This window comes from Delphinapterus leucas, chromosome 7, assembly GCF_059928025.1.
Source record: "Delphinapterus leucas isolate spDelLeu-1000000601 "Yukka" chromosome 7, BTC_Dleu_Yukka2, whole genome shotgun sequence".
Classification (NCBI taxonomy): domain Eukaryota; kingdom Metazoa; phylum Chordata; class Mammalia; order Artiodactyla; family Monodontidae; genus Delphinapterus; species Delphinapterus leucas.
Window position 1 is genome coordinate 26,638,052 of NC_143135.1, and position 22,629 is coordinate 26,660,680.

A 22,629-nucleotide genomic window follows, 5' to 3' on the forward strand; every position below is an offset into this window, starting at 1 on the left:
AGTAAATTTATGATTAAAGTCTTAAAAGCACAGTAACAAACATCACCTCATGTTTAGATTAGGGCAATGAGTATTTTTAACACTTCAAGTTTTTTACATTATTCCTGCAGTGCCTCCTTCATAGTATCTCTTCATTGCTCAAAACTCCATGATTACATATTCCTAATCATTATAAATTGTTTTTAGCCAGGCTTTCATATCATTCATTTATTCATGCATTCATTCATTCACTGTATCCCTATATGGTTCCCATGATCACAGAGCTTACAGTCAGTCTACTGAATAAAATATGCGATCAGGGTTTTTCAATAAAGTATAAGTGTCATGAGAAGGTAGATAAAAAATACTACAGAAGTATTTATATAAGAGGAATACTACTAATTGGGCATGAGGAGGAGGAAAGCAACAGTTAACGATGACTTTCTGGAAGAGATATTTAAGTGGAGACCTAAAAGATGATTAGGGGTTAGGAAAAGAGAAGAAAAAAGATGCAGCAAGAAAGAACTTAAGAAAAGTCCTGTAGAGAGGTGAGAGAATGGTACTTTGTTGGAATTAAAAACTTAGGGTGATAAACATAAAGCTTGAGGAAGGAAGTGAGAAGATGAGAAGAGATAAGGCTAAGGTGAATCAGCAGAAGCAAATCACTAAAGGTCTTAGAGCCCAAATTAAGGAGCTTGCACCTTATGTTAAGATCAATAGAGAGCACAAAAATGTCCTAAGCAAGGATCATGATCAGATTTTCATATCATAAAGTTCACTCAGGCTACAGTATGAAAAAGGACTGAAGCAAGGGAACATTGGAGACAACTTAAGAGGCTGTTATAATAATTTCAGTGAGAGTTGTTGATTACGGTTTGAATTAGGGTTGTGGCAGCAATAATGGAGAGATGTAGACAGAGTTTTTCAATACATATTTAAACGGTTGAAAACTTTCAGCATTTAATAATTAATGGGTGTGTAGAGCGTGAGAGACAAGTACATCACTCAGGTCTCCGGCATGTGTCACTTGGTAGGTTGAATAAGCCAGGGATGAGAGGAAGAGGGACAGATTTAGAGGAATGGGGTAGAATTTGGAGGTAAGGGCAGACTGTGAGTTTAGCTCTAGACATACTGATTTTGAGGTGTGTGTAAGATATTCAAGAGAAAATGTTGAATAGGAAGTTGAATATGATCTCCTCATTTCTCTGTGTACCCTACATATGTAGCAATGCCTAGAGATTACTGATTACTTTTATAAGATGAGGTTTTTCCTGGTCATTCTAGTTATGGCAGGGACTGAGACCTCCCAGGGAAGAGTATACAGCACTAGAAGAGGGAATATGATGTTAGTATTTTAAGTAGAGCCAAAGGAGTCTAAAAAAACATGAGCAGAGGGGTAGAAGGAAAACCAGAACAGAATATTATAACAGAATCCAAAGAAAGGGAGTACTTCAAGGAAAGAGTGATTAACTACATCAATTGCTGCTGAGATAAAGAAGGAAGAGGCCTGAGAAGGTAGCAGGATACTAGATCAACATACAGAAATCTGTTGCATTTCTTTACACTAACAATGAAATATCAGAAAAGGAAAGTAAAAAGCAATCCTTTTTAAAATTACATAAAAACAAACAAACAAACAAACAAAAACAAAACTTAGGAATTAAAGATGATTCAAAGAAATGGAAAGATAACCCATGTTCTTGAACTGGAAGAATTAATATTGTTAAAATGGTCATATTACCCAAAGTAATCTACAGATTTAATGCTATCCCTATCAAATTACCCATGACATTTTACACAGAATGAGAATAATCCTAAAATTTATATGGAACCATAAAATACCCATAATTGCCAAAGGCTGAGGAAAAAGAACAAAGCTGGAGGCACAACCCTCCCAGACTTCAGACAATACTATAAAACTACAGTAATTAAAACAGCATGGTATTGGCACAAAAACAGACACATGATTCAAAGGAATAGAATAGAAAGCTCAGAAATAAACCCACATACCTTCAGCCAATTAATCTTCAACAAAGGAGGCAAGACTATACAGTGGAGAAAAGACAGTCTCTTCAGCAAGCAGTGTTGGGAAAGCTGGATAGCCCGATGTAAACCAATGAAGTTAGAACACTTCCTCACACCATACACAAAAATAAATTCAAAATGGCTTAAAGACTTAAATATAAGACATGACACCATAAGACTCCTAGAACAGAACATAGGCAAAACATTCTCTGACATAAATTGTACCAGCATTTTCTTAGGCCAGTCTCCCAAGGCAACAGAAATAAAAGCAAAAATAAACAAATGGGATCTAATCAAACTTACAAGCTTTTGCACAGCAAAGGAAACCATAAACAAAATGAAAAGACAACCTACAGAGTGGGAGAAAATATTTGCAAACAATGTGCCTGACAAGGGCTTAATTTCCAAAATATACAAACAGCTCATACAACAACAAAAAACCAAACAACCCAATCGAAAAATGGGCAGAAGACCTAAATAGACATTTCTCCAAAGACATACAGATGGCCAATAGGCACATGAAAAGATGCTCAACTTTGTTAATTATTAGAGAAATGTGCATCAAAAATACAATGAGGTAATACTTCACACTGGTCAGAATGGCCATCACTACAAATAATAAATGGTGGAGAGGGTGTGGAGAAAAGGGGACTCTCCTACACTATTGGTGGGAATGTAAATTGGTACAGCCACTATGGAAAACAGTATGGAGGTTCCTTAAAAAACTAAAAATAGAGTTGCCATATGATCCAGCAATCCCACTCCTGGGCATATGTCCAGAGAAAACTCTCAATTCAAAAAGGTGCACCCCAATGTTCACAGCAGTACTATTTACAATAGCCAAGACATGGAAGCAACCTAAATGTCCATCAACACATGAATGGATAAAGAAGATGTAGTATATATATACTATTGAATACTATTCAGCTATAACGAACAATGAAATGATGTCATTTGCAGCAAGAGGGATGGACCTAGAGATTATCATACTAAGTGAAGTAAGTCAGAAAGAGAAAGATAAATATCATGATATCACGTACATGTGGAATCTAAAACATGATACAAATGAACTTATTTACAAAACAGGAACAGATTCACAGACATAGAAAACAAACTTATGGTTACCAAAGGGGAAAGAGGGGGCAGGGATAAATTAGGAGTTTGGGATTAGCAGATACAAACTACTATACATAAAATAGATAACAACCAGGTCCTACTGCATAGCACAGGGAACTATATTCAATATTCTGTAATAAACCTTAATGGAAAAAAATATATATATATGGACCACTGTGCTGTACACCAGAAACTAGCACAACATTGTAAATCAGCTATACTTCAATAAAAAAGAAAAGAAGAAGGAATAGAACTGAGAAGTAACCTCTGGGTTTAGCAATGGGAAGGTCTCCAGTGTCTTGAGCTAAGGTGGTTTTAATGAAGTGGTAGTGTGTGAAATAGACTGAGCAATGACTGAAATATTACTAAAACATATAAGAAGTGCTATGAAATGGAAAAGAAAAAGCAATAATTGGAGAAGGTAGGGTTAAGGGAGTGGAATTTTTTTTCCTTTGAAAAACAAGTACACATAGAAAAGAGCTTAATAAAGATAGTAATGATAAGAGAAAAGAAAATTGCTATTGCCAGGTACTTGGAAAGGTAGAAGGAGAAAAGATCTAAAGTACAGGTGAGGGATTTGGTTCAAGATGGTGGAGTACAGGGATGTGCGCTCACTCCCTCTTGTGAGAGCACTGGAATCACAACTAATTGCTGAACAGTCATTGACAGGAAGACACTGGAGCTCACCAAAAAAGATACTCCACATCCAAAGACAAAGGAGAAGCCACAATGAGATGGTATGAGGGGTGCAATCACAATAAAATCAAATCCCATAACTGCTGGGTGGGTGACTCACAAACTGGAGAACACTTATACCACAGAAGTCCACCCCCGGGAGTGAAGGTTCTGAGCCCCACATCAGTCTTCCCAACCTGGGGGTCCGGCAACGGGAGGAGGAATTCCTAGACAATCAGACTTCGAAGGCTAACGGGATTTGATTGCAGGACTTCGACAGGACTGGGGGAAACAGAGACTCTACTCTTGGAGGGCACACACAAAGTAATGTGTGCATCGGGACCCAGGGGGAGGAGCAGTGACCCCATAGGAGACTGAACCAGACCTACCTGCTAGTGTTGGAGGGTCTCCTGCAGAAGCAGGGGGTGGCTGTGGCTCACCATGGGGACAAGGATACTGGCAGCAGAAGTTCTGGGAAGTACTCCTTGGTGTGAGCCCTCCCAGAGTCCGCCATTAGCCCCACCAAAGAGCCAGGTAGGCTCCAGTGTTGGGTCGCCTCAGGCCAAACAACCAACAGGGAGGGAACCCAGACCACCCATCAGCAGACAAGTGGATTACAATTTTACTGACCTCTGCCCACCAGAGCAACACCCAGCTCTACCCACTACCAGTCCCCCCCATCAGGAAGCTTGCACAAGCCTCTTAGATAGCCTCATCCACCAGAGGGCAGACAGCAGAAGCAAGAAGAACTACAGTTCTGTAGCCTGTGCAAGGAAATGAAGACAGCCTAAGAGACCTCTGGGACAACATTAAAGGCAAGAATATTCGCATTATAGGGGTCCCAGAAGGAGAAGAGAGAGAGAAAGGACCCGAGAAAATATTTGAAGAGATTATAGTCAAAGCTTCCCTAACATGGGAAAGGAAATAGCCACCCAAGTCCAGGAAGCCACGGAGATAAACCGAAGGAGAAACATGCAGAGATGCAGCACAGTAATCAAAGTGACAAAAATTAAAGACAAAGAAAAATTATTGAAAGCAACAAGGGAAAAACAACAAATAACATACAAGGGCACTCACATGAGGTCAACAGCTGATTTCTCAGCAGAAACTCTACAAGCCAGAAGGGAGTGGCATTACATACTTAAAGTGATGAAAGGGAAGAACCTTCAACCAAGATTACTCTACCCAGCAAGGATCTCATTCAGATTCGACAGAGAAATCAAAAGCTTTACAGCCAAGCAAAAGCTAAGAGAATTCAGCACCACCAAACCAGCTCTACAAGCAATGCTAAAGGAACTTCTCTAAGTGTGAAACATAACAGAAAAAAAGGACCTACAAAAACAAACCCAAAACAATTAAGAAAATGGTCATAGGAACATACATATTGATAATTACCTTAAATATGAATGGATTAAATGCTCCAACCAAAAGACACAGGCTCACTGAATGGATACAAAAACAAGACCAATATATATGCTGTCTACAAGAGACCCACTTCAGACCTAGGGACACATACAGACTGAAAGTGAGGGGATGGAAAAAGATATTCCATGCAAATGGAAATCAAAAAAAGCTAGAGTAGCAATACTCATATCAGATAAAATAGACTTTAAAAAAAAGAATGTTACAAAAGACAAGGAAGGATACTACATAATGATCAAGGGATCAACCCAAGAAGAAGATATAACAATTGTAAATATTTATGCATCCAACATAGGAGCACCTCAATGCATAAGGCAACTGCTAACAGCTCTAAAAGAGGAAATCAACAGTAATACAATAATAGTGGGGGACTTTAACACCTCACTTACACCAATGGACAGATCATCCAAACAGAATATTAATAAGGAAACACAAGCTTTAAATGACACAATAGACCAGATAAATTTAATTGATATATGTAGGACATCCCATCCAAACACAGCGGATTACACTTTCTTTTCAAGTGCACACGGAACATTCTCCAGGATAGATCACATCTTGAGTCACAAATGAAGCCTCAGTAAATTTAAGAAAATTGAAATCATATCAAGCATCTTTTCTAACCACAATGCTATGAGATTAGAAATCAATTACAGGGAAAAAAACGTAAAAAACACAAACACATGGAGGCTAAAATATACGTTACTAAATAACCAAGAGATCACTGAAGAAATCAGAGGAAATAAAAAAATACCTAGAGACAATGAAAACACGACGATCCAAAACCTATGGGATCCAGCAAAAGCAGTACCAGACTGTCAGAGGGAAGTTTATAGCTATACAAGCCTACCTCAAGAAACAAGAAAAATCTCAAATAACCTAACCTTACACCTAAAGGAACTAGAGAAAGAAGAACAAAACCCAAAGTTAGTAGAAGGAAAGAAATCATAAGGATCAGAGCAGAAATAAATGAAATAGGAACAAAGAAAACAATAGCAAAGATCAATAAAACTAAAAGCTCGTTCTTTGAGAAGATAAACAAAATTGAGAAACCTTTAGCTAGACTCATCAAGAAAAAGAGGGAGAGGACTCAAATCAATAAAATTAGAAATGAAAAAGGAGAAGTTACAATGGACACTGCAGAAATACAAAGCATCCTAAAAGACTACTACAAGCAACTCTATGCCAATAAAATGGACAACCTGGAAGAAATGGACAAATTCTTAGAAAGGTATAACCTTCCAAGACTGAAGCAGGAAGAAATAGAAATATGAACAGACCAATCACAAGTAATGAAATTGAAACTGTGATTAAAAATCTTCCAACAAACAAAAGTCCAGGACCAGATGTCTTCACAGGTGAATTCTATCAAACATTTAGAGAAGAGCTAACACTCATCCTTCTCAAACTCTTCCAAAAAATTGCAGAGGAAGCAACACTCCCAAACTCATTCTATAAGGCCACCATCACCCTGATACCAAAACCAGACAAAGATACTACAAAAAGAGAAAATTACAGACCAATATCACTGATGAATATAGATGCAAAAATCCTCAACAGAATACTAGCAAACAGAATCCAACAACACATTAAAAGGAAGATACACCATGATCAAGTGGGATTTATCCCAGGGATGCAAAGATTCTTCAACGTATGCAAATCAATCAATGTGATACACCATATTAACAAATTGAAGAATAAAAACCATATCATCTCAATAGATGCAGAAAAAGCTTTCGACAAAATTCAACACCCATTTATGATAAAAACTCTCCAGAAGGTAGGCATAGAGGGAACTTACCTCAACATAATAAAGGCCATATACGACAAACCCACAGCAAACATCATTCCCAATGGTGAAAAACTGAAAGCATTTCCTCTAAGATCAGGAACAAGACAAGGATGTCCACTCTCGCCACTATTATTCAATATAGGTTTGGAAGTCCTAGTCACGGCAATCAGAGAAGAAAAAGAAATAAAAAGAATACAAATTGGAAAAGAAGAAGTAAAACTGTCACTGTTTGCAGATGCCATGATACTATACATAGAGAATCCTAAAGATGCCACCAGAAAACTACTAGAGCTAATTGAATTGGGAGATTGGAATTGACATATATACATTAATATGTATAAAATAGATAACTAATAAGAACCTGCTGTATAAAAAAATAAATAAAATAAAATTCAAGAAAAAAAATAAAGTACAGGTGAAAGGATGATCTCAAACAGGAGAAGGTATAACACATCTTTCCATTTGTGGATAGAGCTATGTTTTGAGGTTTGATGGTGGGAAGTTGTTTATGATGAGACTTTTACTTCTGTGTGAAATAAGTCATTTCAGAAAATGAGGGAGAAAGTGGTATTGTCTGATGTTTGAGGACCAGAGAGTTTAAAAGGCCACTGAGGTTACTGAGAATGAAAAGGAAGTGATTAGAGTTATACAAAAGCTTGTTGGCCAACGTTCAATGCCTTCTTGAGGTTGAAGATCATGATAGTCTCTAATAAATGACGGAAATAACTAGGACGTCAGTATAGGCAGCAATGAGGTAGAGGAGGAGGAATAGCCCAAGATATAAATCTCACTCCAGAAAGAATTTTTAAGATGAGTTATCAGGTTTTAGTATAAAATGATGATTTACTGTCAGAGAAACTTGATTGCGAATCTCAGCTACTAGGTGTGTGACCCTGGGCAAGTTACTTGGCTTCTCTCAAAATTTCAATTTCATCTTCTGTAAAATATAGACATCTCATCTGATTGTTGTGAAATTAAATGATAAAATATACATCAAGGGCTTAGCGTGATGCCCAGCACACAGTACATCCTCACTAAATGTTAAATATTTTAATAGACTATTTAATAAGTTTTAAAGATATTAGAGTATGTTTTATATGAAATAGGTGTTATAAAAGGCAAACTGGAAAGGTTTAGAAACGATAGGAATACTAGGAAATTGAGTCTATAGAGAAAAAAATACAGAGTATTATGGAGGTAAAAGAAACATAGAAGGTAAGATCATTGGAACAACTTAATTCTTGGACAATGACCAAAGACTAGGAGGTGAAACATGATGGATCTGACTGGCTATAAAGCTAAACAAACAGAAACTCCCAGGTGTCTTCTGGTGGATAAAGGGTAAAAAGTCTCATCCCTGCACACTGCAGTTTGAGGAGCTGGTATATGGGTTCTGAAGTTTCACAATTTGAATTCTACAAGTAGGTAGTTGAGACCAAAGACTCAAGGAAAGTAGGCTAAACTTTCCCTTTGACTAGTCCTAAATTAATACTCTCTCCTTTAGAAGGGCTCTCGCCTCTTTAGTACAGGAGCATACCCTGCTGGTAGTCTCTCTTATGCATGTGTTTATACAGTTTACATATGAATACTTTTCTCCCTTCATCTCCCCTCAACTTCTGCCCATATCTTGATTCAATTTAAGCCTTTTCCATACCTCTTGCACCTGCATAAACATCTGCACATTATATATGTATTGTTCATAGTTATTCCACATGCAGCCGACATCCAGTTTAAGTTCATCAAGGGTAAAAACAAAGATTCATGCTGCCTAACAGTGTTAAACGCATAGTAGGCACTTAAATGTTTCAGGACAAAAGGTCAGGTGGTTTTTTCTAAAGAACTGTACTGATATCAGTATGTCTTATTTCAGTCTTCCAACAAGTTTTACTACTATAAAATAAATTAAGGAGCATACAAAATATAATAATATAAAACAGCAATTGGCAAGCTTTTTCTTAAAAGAGTCAGAGTAAATATTTCGGGCTTGCGAACCATACAGTCTCTGTTGAAACTACTTAACTATGCTCTTGTAGCACAAAAGAAGCCATAAACAATGTGCAAATAAATACAGCATGGTTGTATTCCAATCTTTATAGATAAATCGCCAGCCAGCAGGTTGTAGTTTGCCAAGTCGTGTACCATAAGGAAAATGCTTGGAATATATTACATGTTGTAAAAGGAAAACATAGCTCAGCAAACTCAAAAAGTTCGAAGACAACTGATGAGAAAATACTATACTATCCTTTGAGAGATATATTGGAGGCGCTTGGTTTTTGCTATTATATTAAATAATACCAAATTAAATCTATGAAAAGTATGACATTCTAAGGTGATCCCCATGATCCTGTTTCCTGGTATATGTCTTTGTGTAATCTCTTCACTTTGAATATGGGTGGAACCTGTAACTTGCTTTTAACCCAAAGTATATGGCAAAGGTGAAGGGACATCATTTCTGTTACATAAAACTGTGACATCTGTCTTGTTGAGAGACATTCTTCCTTACTGGTCTTGAAGAAATAAGATGCCGGTTGTGAGAGAGTGCCTCTGGCTGACAGCAAGGAACTGAATGCTGTCAACTACCGTGTGAGCTTGGAAGCAGATCCTTCCTTCTTCTGCCAAACCTTCAGTGAGAACCCAGCCCTGACTGACATCTTGACTGTCCGCTTGCAGAGGACCCAGCTAAGCTGTGCCTGGACTCCTGACCCACACAAATTGTGAGATGATAAATGTGTGCTCTTTTTAAGCTATTAAGTTTATGTTAATATTGTCACACAGCAATAGGTAACTAATACAGAAGTACACTTATAGCTGGTTGTAATTAATTGTTTAAAAGCATATTTTTCTCCTACTTCTAGATCTAAAATTATATAATTAACCTAAGAGACTAAATTAAAAATAATGCTTTCATAAATGTCACATAACTTGTATTTCAATTACTGACTTCTATTAAATCTTTTTGATGCTCGCTAGCTCCACATATAGACCAAGATCCTTTATGTAAAAAGAAGCTGTGTGAACTTTAAAATATTTATGCCATCCTTTCACTTTTGATACTTTTCAGGTGCTCCATATTTACCCGTGTACCAGACTGTCAGAAAGCGATTTAAATATAAAACATCTCAAAACCTATTCCAGTACTGAAGGATGAAACATGTTCTAAGAAAACTCTATCTCTGATTTTCAAAGTAAATGTAGGAGCCCCTTAGTTCTTCAATCTATTGCTCAGAGAAGGGCCTTTTAAGTGTTCATATTCATTTATTTTGTTGCATTCCGAAGGTCTAAAGTAGACCTACCATGGGTTTTCTGGCAGTGCTCACTGTCTCCAGTTTCCATAGTTACATTGCTTCTGAAACCGTAAATCCACTACTCTGTTACGCCACACTCATGTGCACGTACACACTGAGACACAAAGTTGCCTTGGTAAATTAGAGAATGGTTAAAATGTTCACCGTCTATATTGAAAAGTTATTAATGCAAATCATCTTCGGCTTTAATTTTCTCTCATTTGTGGAATAAAAAAATCTTTGAGTGATGAGCAGTATAGTAATGGCCTAAGCTCCTAACCACTGACCTTAAATCTCTATATTTGGTTTGTATTTTGAACTACTCATCTATTTCTTAAGGCAGAATTCATCTGTTGTACAAGCTGTATTGACCAGGAAATGGAGAAAAGTAGAAAACCTAGTAGATAAGATTCCTTCTGCTAATCTAACCTCTCAAAGAAATGTAAAAATGCTTCCAAATTTTGTTTTAAGATTTCCTAGAGAAAACAAGCTAACAGATAATAAAACTAAGTTTACTTAAGTTATACATATTTTTTAAAATCTTATACACTTAGAAGGAGTTGATAGTAGGGCATAAACAATAATGAGACGATTAAAAATATTAGCTTTATGGAAAGACCAGACTATAAAGGCAAGGCCTTTGCTTTATACTTGTTATATTGTTTTATGCAATTATTAATTCAACAAATAGTTACTGAATACCTAGTTTAATACTTGGTGAATTGATATTTCACCAAAGGCAGACGCTTTTTTTCTTATCTGTCACTGTGCTTTAGTTATTTGAGTTTTTCCTTATTATACATTGTCAAAAAATCTCCTTAGCTAGGTCACCAAGTTCATTAGACATGTTGTTTCCGCATAACTGCTGACATCAACACTAAGCTTTCTGTCACTATGTTAACAAGGATCCTCTTCCTCCAGCTTTCAGTAACATGGACCTTCTCCCTTTACAGCCTCATTGGTAGTGTCCTCAAAGTACAGAGTTCTACTAACGATCTCTTTACAGTGATTTAGGCATTTTCTAATGTGTTCCTCAAAATCCTTCCAGCCCTTGCCCACTGCCGGGTTCTAAAGCCACTCCCATATTTTTATTTTATATTTGTTATGGAAGCACTCACTTTTAAAACACCAAAATCTGTTATGAAATAACATTTTCAATGTTTGCAGAAGATGATTGCCTACTTAGAAAATTCAAGTGAATCTATAAACAATTCAAAAGTTGCTGGTTATAAGATGGATATACAAAAGTCAATAGCAGTCCCTTGTACAGCTACAATCAACAATAAAGTGTAGTAATAATAAACACATCTATTATGGTATTAACTTACGTTGTAATTATTTACTTTACTTATGTCTCCTCCTTAAGGGAAGAGAGTAACTCATTTATATTTGTAACCCCAATATCTAGCATGCACCTGGGTGTTCAACGAACATTTTTTGAATGAATTATCAGTCGTCATTAGATTCTTAGTATCATTCACATATACTTCTACTGGAGAAAAGAATTAAAATTTAGCTGGATATTTTTTAAACCATTATAATAATCTCCAGATTTTTGTTCATCAAAGAGAAAAGTCCCAGGTTCAAATCATGAAATGCCATTCTTCACTTTTCACCTATTTGGACTGGTAAAGATTAAAATGTTTGATAATGCACATTGTTGTTAAGGGTAAGGGTAACCTAATATTCTTATAACAGGTGATTGAAGTATAAGGTAGCATAACCTCTTGGCCGAGCAATCTAATATCTAATACAATTTAACATGCTTCTATCAAGTAAGCCTATATCTTGGAATTTATTCTATAGATACTATATACTTATATGTGTATGCAGACCTTATATATAAGACTTGTATAATAAGATTGTTAGTAACAGAAAATAATGAGTTAAACTTATCAGTAGAGAATGATTTAAGTAAATTGTGGCATAACTATACAATAAAATCCTATGCAGCTGTCGAGAAGAATGAGGTATACCTATATGAAGGCACATGGACTGATCTCTAACATGTATTAAGCAGAAAAAGCAAGGTGCTGAATGCTCCCATGTATATTAGTTATGTTGAAATATTTGGGTGGGAAACCCAGGACAGTATTGTCCCTGGGTATGGGGAGTGAGGAACTGAAAGGACAACCCAATTTTTCTACATGTCCTTTTATATTTTCTGTATTTATATACTTATATCAAAACTGTGAATTATTTTTTCCCAAAATTCCTTCAATCATTCTTTACTTACTAAAAGATAAACTTAAAAACTGCAACTGACATGACCATTTCTAGAATTTAAGCATAAGTCACACTAAATTTGGAGTATTGTATTCAGTTCTGGGCACAGTTAAAGAGACAATGCCAGGGACTTCCCTGGTGGTGCAATGGTTAAGAATCTGCCTGCCAATGCAGGAGACATGGGTTCGAGCCCTGGTCCAGGAAGATCCCACATGCCATGGAGCAACTAAGCCCATGCGTCACAACTACTGAGTGTGTGCTCTAGAGCCCGTGAGCCACGACTACTGAGCCCATGTGCCACAACTCCTGAAGCCCACATGCTCTAGGGCCCACGCACCGCAACGACGAGTAGCCCCCACTCACCACTAGAGAAAAGCCCGCATGCAGCAACAAAGACCCAACGCAGCCGTAAATAAATAAAAAAAAAAAAAAAAAAAAAAGAGACAATGCCAGACCAAAAGGTGTGACACGAGAACAACCAGGAGAGTGAGGAGTGTGAAACCAGTTTAAGAAACTATGTCTAGGGCTTCCCTGGTGGCGCAGTGGTTGAGAGTCCGCCTGCCGATGCAGGGGACATGGGTTCGTGCCCCGGTCCGGGAGGATCCCACATGCCGCGGAGCGGCTGGGCCCGTGAGCCATGGCCGCTGAGCCTGCGCGTCCGGAGCCTGTGCTCCGCAACGGGAGAGGCCACAACGGTGAGAGGCCCGCGTACCGCAAACTATGTCTATTTAGTTTGGAGAAGATTTGAGGTGATTAAATAGTTATTTTTAAATATTTTAAGAGTGTCATGTGAAAGAGTATCAGAGGACAAAACTAGGAACAACAAACTTGTTACAGGCATACAAATTAAACATTAATATACAGAACTTTCTAATAAATCATACATTTTCAATAACAAAGCATTGCTTTGTAAAGTAGCAAGCCCTTTAAACTAGATAATCAGTACTCAAATGGTGCTTGATATCTGTCAAGGATTATGGAAAAGTGATTTGTGGCCAAATGGGAGCTTTGATTATATAACTGCCAAGGTTTATTTCAATTCCAAGATTCTATGATCTAAACTTAAAAAAAAGCTAAGTAGGGTTATGTATGCGTATTTAAGTAAGAACCAATGAAGCTTTAAAGATGAACAAAAATGTGATTTGTCAGTTTGTTACTTTTCTTTCAGTTAGAAGACAATTATGATAAAAATCTCTGATATATACAATGGGCTTATGTGTACATCAACTTATCAAATGAATCACTGTAATAATCCCAATCTAAATACTGAGATTCTCCAAAAAATCTATTGGCATTAATTTTAGTTTTTTTAAAACAAATGCAGGGCAAAGCACTGTGAACATTTTTAAATTATAAGAGCTACATTTTCATATATATATTTTCCTAATTCATTTCAAGTTCAGATCAACATTTTAATTTAAATTAGAACTTAAGGCAATTCCTCTTTAATTTACCTTAACTCTTGTATAATTTACCTTAACTCTTGTAGAGTGTTAAATACTTAATTTCAGAATAGGCAAACCCATAAAATCATTATGCACAAGAGAAAACCGTGACTGGGAAGAGCAAAGTATGTATGCTAGACTAACCAATTAGAAGAACTGTTCCAACGGCCAAACCTCCACCTGGAAATGAAACAAAACCAAGAAGAAAATTAATCTACCTTTTCACATTATCTTTAGCATAAAAGTTAGGCATTATCAAGGACAGGTACTTCAATAACTTTAAAATTGCAGTTAAAAACATTTTAATTACCTTTGCAATACTTTGCTTAAGGTGCTATTATGAAATAATTACATATTATATGTAATTATACACTACACATTACAATTACTTTCATAATATACTGTACTATCCTCCTTTCTCCTGTGTTAGGACCATGCAGCATTCAACGTAACCGGTTAAGCAATCCATAAATGTTATATTTAGCACTTGCTAATAAATTAGCTCAATAGCTGAGACCTAAATGTGCACAGTAACTTAACTACAACAGAAATACAACATAGAAAAGAAAGGTTACTATAATAGAAATTCCACTTTAACATTTATTCTCAAATTTAATAAGCCTTGGGAAAAAAACCCTGATAATTAAAACGAATTCTTTTTCCATTATTAACAATATACACAAAGTCAGGACATACTCTAAATATTTTTGCCATTTCAAACAAAAAAGGCACAATCACCACAATCACAAAACACATTTTCAATTTTACTAGAAAATGTTATTTTAAATATCTGAATTAGGGTAATATGATCATAAACATATAACTCAAATAGTTTATTAGAAATCAATTTAAAATCAACTTTTAGGAAACTAGAACAACATCAGAAAGATAAAGACATTCAACCATTTGATTCCTGATATTTTGTTTGTAAAACCACTTGTAAAAGTATTACTATGTATAATTAATGTTGCAAATGCTAACAAATTCACTTAGAAATTTAAGAATGTGTACACAAAGAATGAAATGTACTTAAAGTATACTTAATTTAAAAAGAAACTAAAAATTGTTGGACAGGTGAAGACAATATTACTAGGGCTTTGTTTGTTTGCACAAAATGGTGAAACATTTAGAATAACAATAAAGAACTTTTCCTCAAAAAAGTTTTGTAATGGCGAACACTACATAGAAAAACTTACTATGAAAAATTCATTTGATAGTGCTTATTTTTTGCCTTGCAAATAAGCATAAATAACTGTTATGTTTCAAAGAATTTGAAATTTGGTAACATGCATGCACACAGAATACAATCCAACATTTGGGGACTTCATAAAGAAAACATTCCAAATTGTTAGAAAAGAATTTTTTAAAAAATGAAACCAATACATTTATATATTTTTAAATGGATTTTTTATGGAAACAAATATGTATTTTACTTTCACATTGAGATAAGTTCCTTCATTTTAGCATTTAAAGCCACACCAGACTACACAGGATAACTCCAAATGTTGGTCAAGCTAAAAGATTAACATAAACTGAAATACGTGTGATGATAATAACCATAAAGGATCAGAGCAAATTTTCTTTGGGACAAGAATATTTAATTTTATAGTTTGTGCTACATATAGACCACTACTTTTTAATCCATTTTAAACACTTTAAATCACACTTTCCAACTCCTTACTTCACTATTTTCCCTTACATGCAAAAATAAATATTTAACTACGTAATCATCATTTTGTGTATTTGAGATGAAATAATACAAGCACATAACAGATACTGCAGTGTCTAGTCTACAGCAAGTACTATAAAAAAGTTAGCTGCCTTTCTTTCTATAACTTAATTTTTATAGGAAGGATTTAGATTTATTATCTAAACTTCTTTGGGCCTACATTCATATCTCCTCAAATTAGCAAGTTATATAAGGCCGCCAAGTCGAATAGTTAGAGAAGTATTTTGTGAATTATATTCACAGTGAAATAATGAGAACAGATAAAGAAATAGTTTCCCTATTAAATGAAGTGATACCTTACTCAGGTGACTTGCCCAAGGGGGTACAGTAAGAGCTACCCTTACGAGTCTGGCAATTATTTTCTGACTAGAAACTAAATTATACACTAAAACTGTATCATTAGATAAATGGTGATCACCTTAACAGTAAATCAGACTAGGCTAAGGTAGTTTTCTGTAAGAATGAGTCAAACAATCCACTGTTCCTGATAATTCAGGAACCATCCCTCGAATTTTTAAATTCTCACATATATTAAAATTCTGATGTTTGGAAAATTTGAACATTACTTAAAACAAGATAATATGAAGACAGTTTAATGACTTTTATCAGCCAAATTAATATTCTATCAGGACTTCTCCTACAAAAAGGCAACTCTTTTTTTCTAATGAGCTATATAATGTAAATTCACTAGACTCAAATTTGAATTGGCCCTAGTAAATGTTGGTCATTTGGAAGGTTGGTCATGGGAAATAAGAAGCCACCTTATTATTTGTAAATCAAGTTTTTATTCTATGTATATGAGGTAAAATTATTTGACATGTACATACACACACACATATAGCAGCAAAGTTCCTCTATTCTTCCAAACTTCATTTTAGTGTGTGACAAGATCCCACATTTCCCCAAAATACTTCTGTATAAGGTATTTTGAAATAACTCACTTGATATACTGAGGTTCTAGTTATATTTTAAACTAGAGTAAATTTGAATAAGTTTGTAGTCATGCTCCCTACCAAAAACTGAAAAGCTTAAACAACCAATCATGACAAGATGTCTTGACATGGCATGTTCAACAAAAGTTAGTTTTAATACATCTTTAAATTCAGTAATCCATTAGTAACTTCAAAAGCAACACAGATTTCACACTAATAGTTCCCAAGTAAAATAGAAATAAAATAGTTCCTAATAGTCCACTAAAATGTCTGACATGTAAGTAATGTGGTAAGTAAGCACTCGTCTTATTTCTATAATAAAACATACAAAGGAGTAAAATGGTCTTATGGCCTCCTCTTCTCTTTAATCATCTTAGGGAAATCATCAATATTCTAAGTCACTAAGCAAATAAACTCTTGGTTTTACTTCTAGACCTTTTAAAGAAGTATATTAAGTTATTCTCCAGCTTACTAAAAAATATGGGTAGAATATTTTATCAACTTGTAAGACTACATGAGTTTGAAAGCTTGAAGATACTTTGCAAGTCTGATATCTTAAAGTATTAATTTCATCAAGCTTTTACATTTTAAAAAAATGACAGCATTTTGTCTTAAAACTAGAAAAAAACCTGATAGTGTAAAAACATCAGAAAATTTAAGATTTTAAGTGCCAATATCTTTTTTTTTTAAATATGAAGGAAAGAGTTTTAAAAAATTCATGTGAATAGTTAGAACGTGATATATTAATTTAGAGGGAGAAAATTCAATCCCACACACTTCCCCCCAAAAATCTTTAATTAAGCTATAAATTTAGGGTGAATGAGTTCAAATTAATATATTAGAATATTAAGGTCCAGAAGTGGTATCTTATTTTACAACAAGGGCAACTCGTTTTTCAAAGTTAGAGGAAGTAAAAGGGAAAAGAAATAAGTCAGGAAAGATAAGTGATTTATACCAGTCCTTTCCTGTGCTCTCTATAAATGGTTTTGCTTAAAATTATAGAAAGGCATTTTAGGGAAAATGTAACGTTAAAAACCAGTTCATATTCTTGGTTCATGGCAATATCCTTAACTACTTAACTAATGCCACACTTCAAATTAAATTGCAGTTATGTCATTAACAGGTCTACTTTTTCTTCTCTCTCTAGGAGGTATGAAACATCCCAACAACTCCTGATTATCACAACTATTGGCTGGGCAAATATGGGAATCAAAAAAGACAAGCCATCAGCAATGAGAATGGTTCTGTAGATTAAATTACACAAAACAATTTTACATAGCAATACAAGGGAATAAGCTACTTTTACTTTAAATGTACAGCTATCAATTGTTAAAATGTCACAACCAGGATTATGTTAAATATATAATCCAAGATCAATGCATATCATCCCACACTCCAGATTAAGATATAGTGGAGCAAAGGAACTACAACCACTAGTATTTATTTTTTCACAGCAGTGTTGAAAATGGCAGCTACCCTCAAGCTTCTTCAGAGTCCTCTTCCTGGACTATTATTTACCCCTAATCCCTATTTCCATTCACTTGACTGTCAAAATTTAAAAAGTTCTGAACAGCACAGAGTTAAGCCAGTCAAACCTGAGAAGTCATCGTTCCTTCGAATATCTCTTTGAAGGATGAGACTGGGGGTTAATATGGTCCTAAAATGGACTATATATCCTAGAAAAAGTGAAATTCTGCCAGAATCCTTTACCTACTGTATAATCTCTCTTTGGAAATTCCTGGAAGAAGAAAAATGAAATATTTACATATGGTGTCCTCAAATAACAATATAAATGTCCTGGAAAGGCAGGACTGAGAAACTGGGTTAGGAAATCTCAGAACTTAAAAAATTAGCCAACTTGGGAAAGGTATATCGATATCTAACAATAAAATAAGCTGTCAGAACAAAAATATTTAATACAATTAGATCATGTAAAAGATGCAGTAATAGGGAATTCTCAAGTTTATAAAACAGTTTCGAGTAAGCAATGGAAATATTAGCATATCATCAAATAACTAATATTCAATTAGCCTATATTATGCCTTTCAAATATGTTTTGCATCTGCACTTAAAATTACAATAATGTCCCAGTGGCAGTAGTAAAATATTACTGCAGTGTATGTCAGTGACAATATAATATTTACTTGTTACGCAGTAACCACAGAATATATATAGGCAAGAATCACAATATCACAGTATAGTTTCATCATTCTAATACCATAAAATCCTACTGTCATTACATTTTGTCACAATATGTTTATATTAGACTTGTCACAATCTGAGTCAAATAACATTTTAGAAGAACAATATAATCTGAATTGCTTTTACTTTTGTGTATACACATTAGCAGCCAAATGTTTCACATTCAAATAATGGTTTAATGAAAAACAAATGTATAGGGTTTGCTCCATAGGGCCACACAAAATAGAAAATCAAAATACAAAAATGCCTTAAGAACAACTGAAATACTTCTGGACAGTTTATTATTCCAAATGTAGTAACTCCTTTTATAACAATGTCTTCAACTTCTGTGCAATTTGAGAATTAACTGTATACATGCAAAACATATTTCAAAATATCCAAAAACTGATACTTATTTCAATCATCTTAATGAACACTAATTTTTACCATAAGCTTGTTAGAGTCAAATTATTAGAGTCCCCATCCCCAAGCAAATCTGGAAAAATTTTAAATTACAGTTCAAGTTTATATCACTGTAGAAACACATGAGGAAGGTGCTTTGGGTCACCTTTCTGGTGGGTGCTTTAAGAGATTATATGGTTAAATCTTTAGGCTTAGATTCAATAACTGGTTAAAAACACTTGAAAAGAGTTCTCAGAAATTTGAAACAGTTGCAGCATAGTGCAGAGCACTAAATGTGGAGCTTAAAGATCAGCCCAGATTGTCACTAGTTTTGTGACTCTGTTCATGTTAGTTAATCTCTGAGTCTGATTTTAGAACTCAAACACATAATTCCATCCTATGTGTTTCATAATCTCTTGTCCAGGCTTTTTCCTTCAACCAAGAACTTATTTAGAATCTACTACGTACCAGGTACTGTGCTAGGCACATTTTGTTATTCTAATGAGGAACTGAAAGTATAATGTTAAAAATGTGACCTTTTTGTTTGGAGAGTTTCAAGATCAAGTGAATGAAGTTACATATCTCCATTGAGTTACAAAAAGGAAAAAGAAAAAAATTAAAGACTAGGAACAGCCTCCAACCTTTAAGTTTAAATATAGGACGACACCAAGTAAGGCTCACAAGGGAAAGAAAGTGAGACAAATATTTGCTAACTAGATATTTTGAATCATTTCTGTTTATAGTACCATGCAATTAAGGAAGGCAACAGTCTTGAAACAATTAAGGGAAAATACTTAGATTTATGTAGAAATAACCAGGATCCAGTTAAGGTCATGAAATAACAGAGGCAAGAAGCCATACTCTTTTTCATTGGCCTCGTCATTTTCTATTGCACTAAACCTATCTGAAAAGCCTACCTGTGGGAAAAAAAATTACAGAGAGAAAATGTCAAGGGAAGTACAAGAACAAGCAATGGCATTTGTAATATTTTATGAAAGTGTACAAGGCTTAACTGACACATCTCACCCTATAAAAATGTTATGAAATATAAACATGGACCAATTTTAGTAAAGTAGCATTCTGATAGGAATTAACTAATTTACAAGCCTTATTAACACTGCAGCTTTGTCCTACCAATCTAATCTGTTCAATCTTGTCAACATAAGTTATGAATCAAGCATATTCTTTAGTAGCCTTCTTATGAAAAATTCCAGAGATTATACAGGAAAGCCTAAAAACTGGACTTCTTTTTCTTGTCAAATGTGAATTAATTTTAAACATATTGTTTGAGATGTAACTCTGGGAAGCATAATATATAGAAGAAAAAATAACAAAAACAAATATGCATATATTTAACGCAGATGCTGGGTATGACTACTAAGGTCAAAGACCGGCTTTAACTACTTTGGATCCACATAAGCCTTTAACACACATTCTCTTAAAGTCAATATAATTTGTTTAAAGATTCAGAACCAGGAGATAAGCAGCCTGGTGGTGGAGTGGGGAAGTTACTTTCTTCAGCATTTTCTAATGAAGCCCATCTCTCACAACTGATACAAACTTTTGTTAGTCCAAACCGTGAGCTACCTGGGGTTGGCAGAAGGGTTCATTCACAGACGAGGACGGGATACTAGATCAATGCCAAACCGTTTCCAAACATTAATGATTCCCCTTGACTAGGAAGCATGTCAGGGTAAAAGCATGTAGGTTTCCTGTCGTAATCTAGAAAAAAGCTGGCGGGCACCAGAGTAGGAAGTGGGAGCACGAAAACAGATTTAACAGCATTTAGAAGTCTCCATGCAACCCTTCCTCCCCTCCATCTCCATCAGACCGGGCTATCCTCTCCACGTCCGAAGGCTGAGAGGTCAGAGAGAAATGTGGGGTCAGGGTGGCTCCCCCGGGCAGGTCCCCTCCCTAGTTTTCCCTCTGTTGAGCCCAGATCTCCGTTCTGAACCGACCTAGGAGCTGGTCCAGGGCTGGGAGCCCGGTTGATACCAGCAGCTGTCCATTCCGCACCGACGGTCGTGTCCCCGCGATGGACACCAGTCGAGAGCAGCCACTGTCGGTACCGCTGGCTCTAGGACCCCTCCGCTGGAAGCTGGTGACGCTGTTCCTGCTAGCCGCCACCACCACAGACCCAGTACTCCTGGTGCCTGTGCTGCAAGTCGCCGCTGCCGCCATCTTGGCGCTTCCCGCGTTGACCCAATAGGAACTCTGGGAGCTCAAGCCTCGGGTCTGTCAGAGCCAGCCCCAAACTCCCGCCTCCTTGCCTCCTCCTCGGCTCCCGAAGCCAATAGGACTAAGAGTTCCCTCCCGAGTCAACCAATGGCAAGGCGCATTACTGAGAAGTGCATTCTACGTCAGGACGACGGACTTCTTCAAGGCCCAGGTGAGAAAGAGACCCCCTGAGTCCTGCGTGAGAGACTTCGGGGTTCTTTGGGACTAGAGGTGGGTAATATCATTCAACGTTTTTCTCGTTTTGAGTGCCCTCATTCACGCTGAATTAAAGAAAAGGCTGGTGGAGCGGTATATCAAGCAAATACCAGTAGGACCTTGCACTTTTCTCCGCTCAGTATTAAAGAGGATACTTCCTCCCACCCCGTTCTCTTCTGATTTTTTGGGAGAATATTCCCTCCGCCGTCCTCTTCAGGTCTTTTTCTGAATGGCTGTGTAATATTGAAGGGATTGGAACTCTTACCTTAGCGACTTGCTTGTTGAGCCCCTGGGCTTGGTTCCTCAGTGCCTGTGACAGGTGGGTTGGATTTAGACGTTAGAGTAAAAACTCCTGAGCTTTGAGGCGATTTGGTTTTCCCCCGTTTCAAACAGCAAATAACAAAATTCACCCCTCTGACAAGTCCCCGTGAGTAGCTTTCGTTAATTTTAATTAGTGCTTCTGGAAGTCTTAGACCGCCTTTCCATAAGTGGTGTGAATGATAAGTGTTACTCTGACAACCTTGTTCACACATTTAATTGTCGTTTGCTGCTAAGGCACCTGCAAATAACAGAAAATACTTCAGGGTTTTTTTTTCCCGAAAAACTGATAAGAGTTAGATGTGTACGTGCTTTCTTTTTCAAGTGATTTATGAACTCTGAATCAAGAGCTTATTAGAATAGGAAGTTTAATTCCTATTAAAATAGAAAAAAACATGTAATTTAGAACTGTGTCCTTGGATTTAAATTTTGTTTTCAAAATTTTGAGCTGGCCAGGGGTAGGGGATTGGAGTAACTGATTTTTAAAGGCATTCATGATTGACAAGTGTCTAAACTAAAAAAGACTCACAAATTACGCTTGCACTAATAGTTATTGTTGGTTTTGACAGTGATCTGTGATACTTTTAAAATACATCCAAACTTCATGGAAATTCTTGCCGTTGAATTGTTTTAAATCTCAGTGACCTTTTTAAGACTTTTTGGCTGATTC

General features: G+C 35.9%; 2 protein-coding genes across 7 annotated transcripts in view; one reads left to right on the forward strand and one right to left on the reverse strand.

Annotated features, from left to right (window-relative positions):
• Positions 1 to 21,450, reverse strand: part of ELP4 (elongator acetyltransferase complex subunit 4) — a 244,242-nt gene extending 222,792 nt beyond the window's left edge. The window contains exons 1-2 of one of the 3 annotated variants that reach the window (XM_022583706.3): positions 21,167 to 21,432; positions 14,109 to 14,144 (exon numbers count right to left, since the gene is read on the reverse strand). In XM_022583706.3, the coding sequence (XP_022439414.2) occupies positions 14,109 to 14,144; positions 21,167 to 21,389 (259 nt within the window). In that variant the 5' untranslated portion in view covers positions 21,390 to 21,432. Of the gene's footprint in view, positions 1 to 14,108; positions 14,145 to 21,166 lie in introns of all 3 variants that reach the window. The other 2 variants (XM_089915008.1, XM_089915009.1) reach the window with 2 other exon arrangements.
• Positions 21,451 to 21,504: 54 nt separating this feature from the next.
• The window catches only part of IMMP1L (inner mitochondrial membrane peptidase subunit 1), a 74,212-nt gene continuing 73,087 nt past the window's right edge, over positions 21,505 to 22,629 (forward strand). Inside the window, exon 1 of one of the 4 annotated variants that reach the window (XM_089915011.1) lies at positions 21,505 to 21,597. The gene's annotated coding sequence lies outside the window, so the exon portion shown is untranslated. Of the gene's footprint in view, positions 21,657 to 22,629 lie in introns of all 4 variants that reach the window. The other 3 variants (XM_022583710.3, XM_089915014.1, XM_089915013.1) reach the window with 3 other exon arrangements.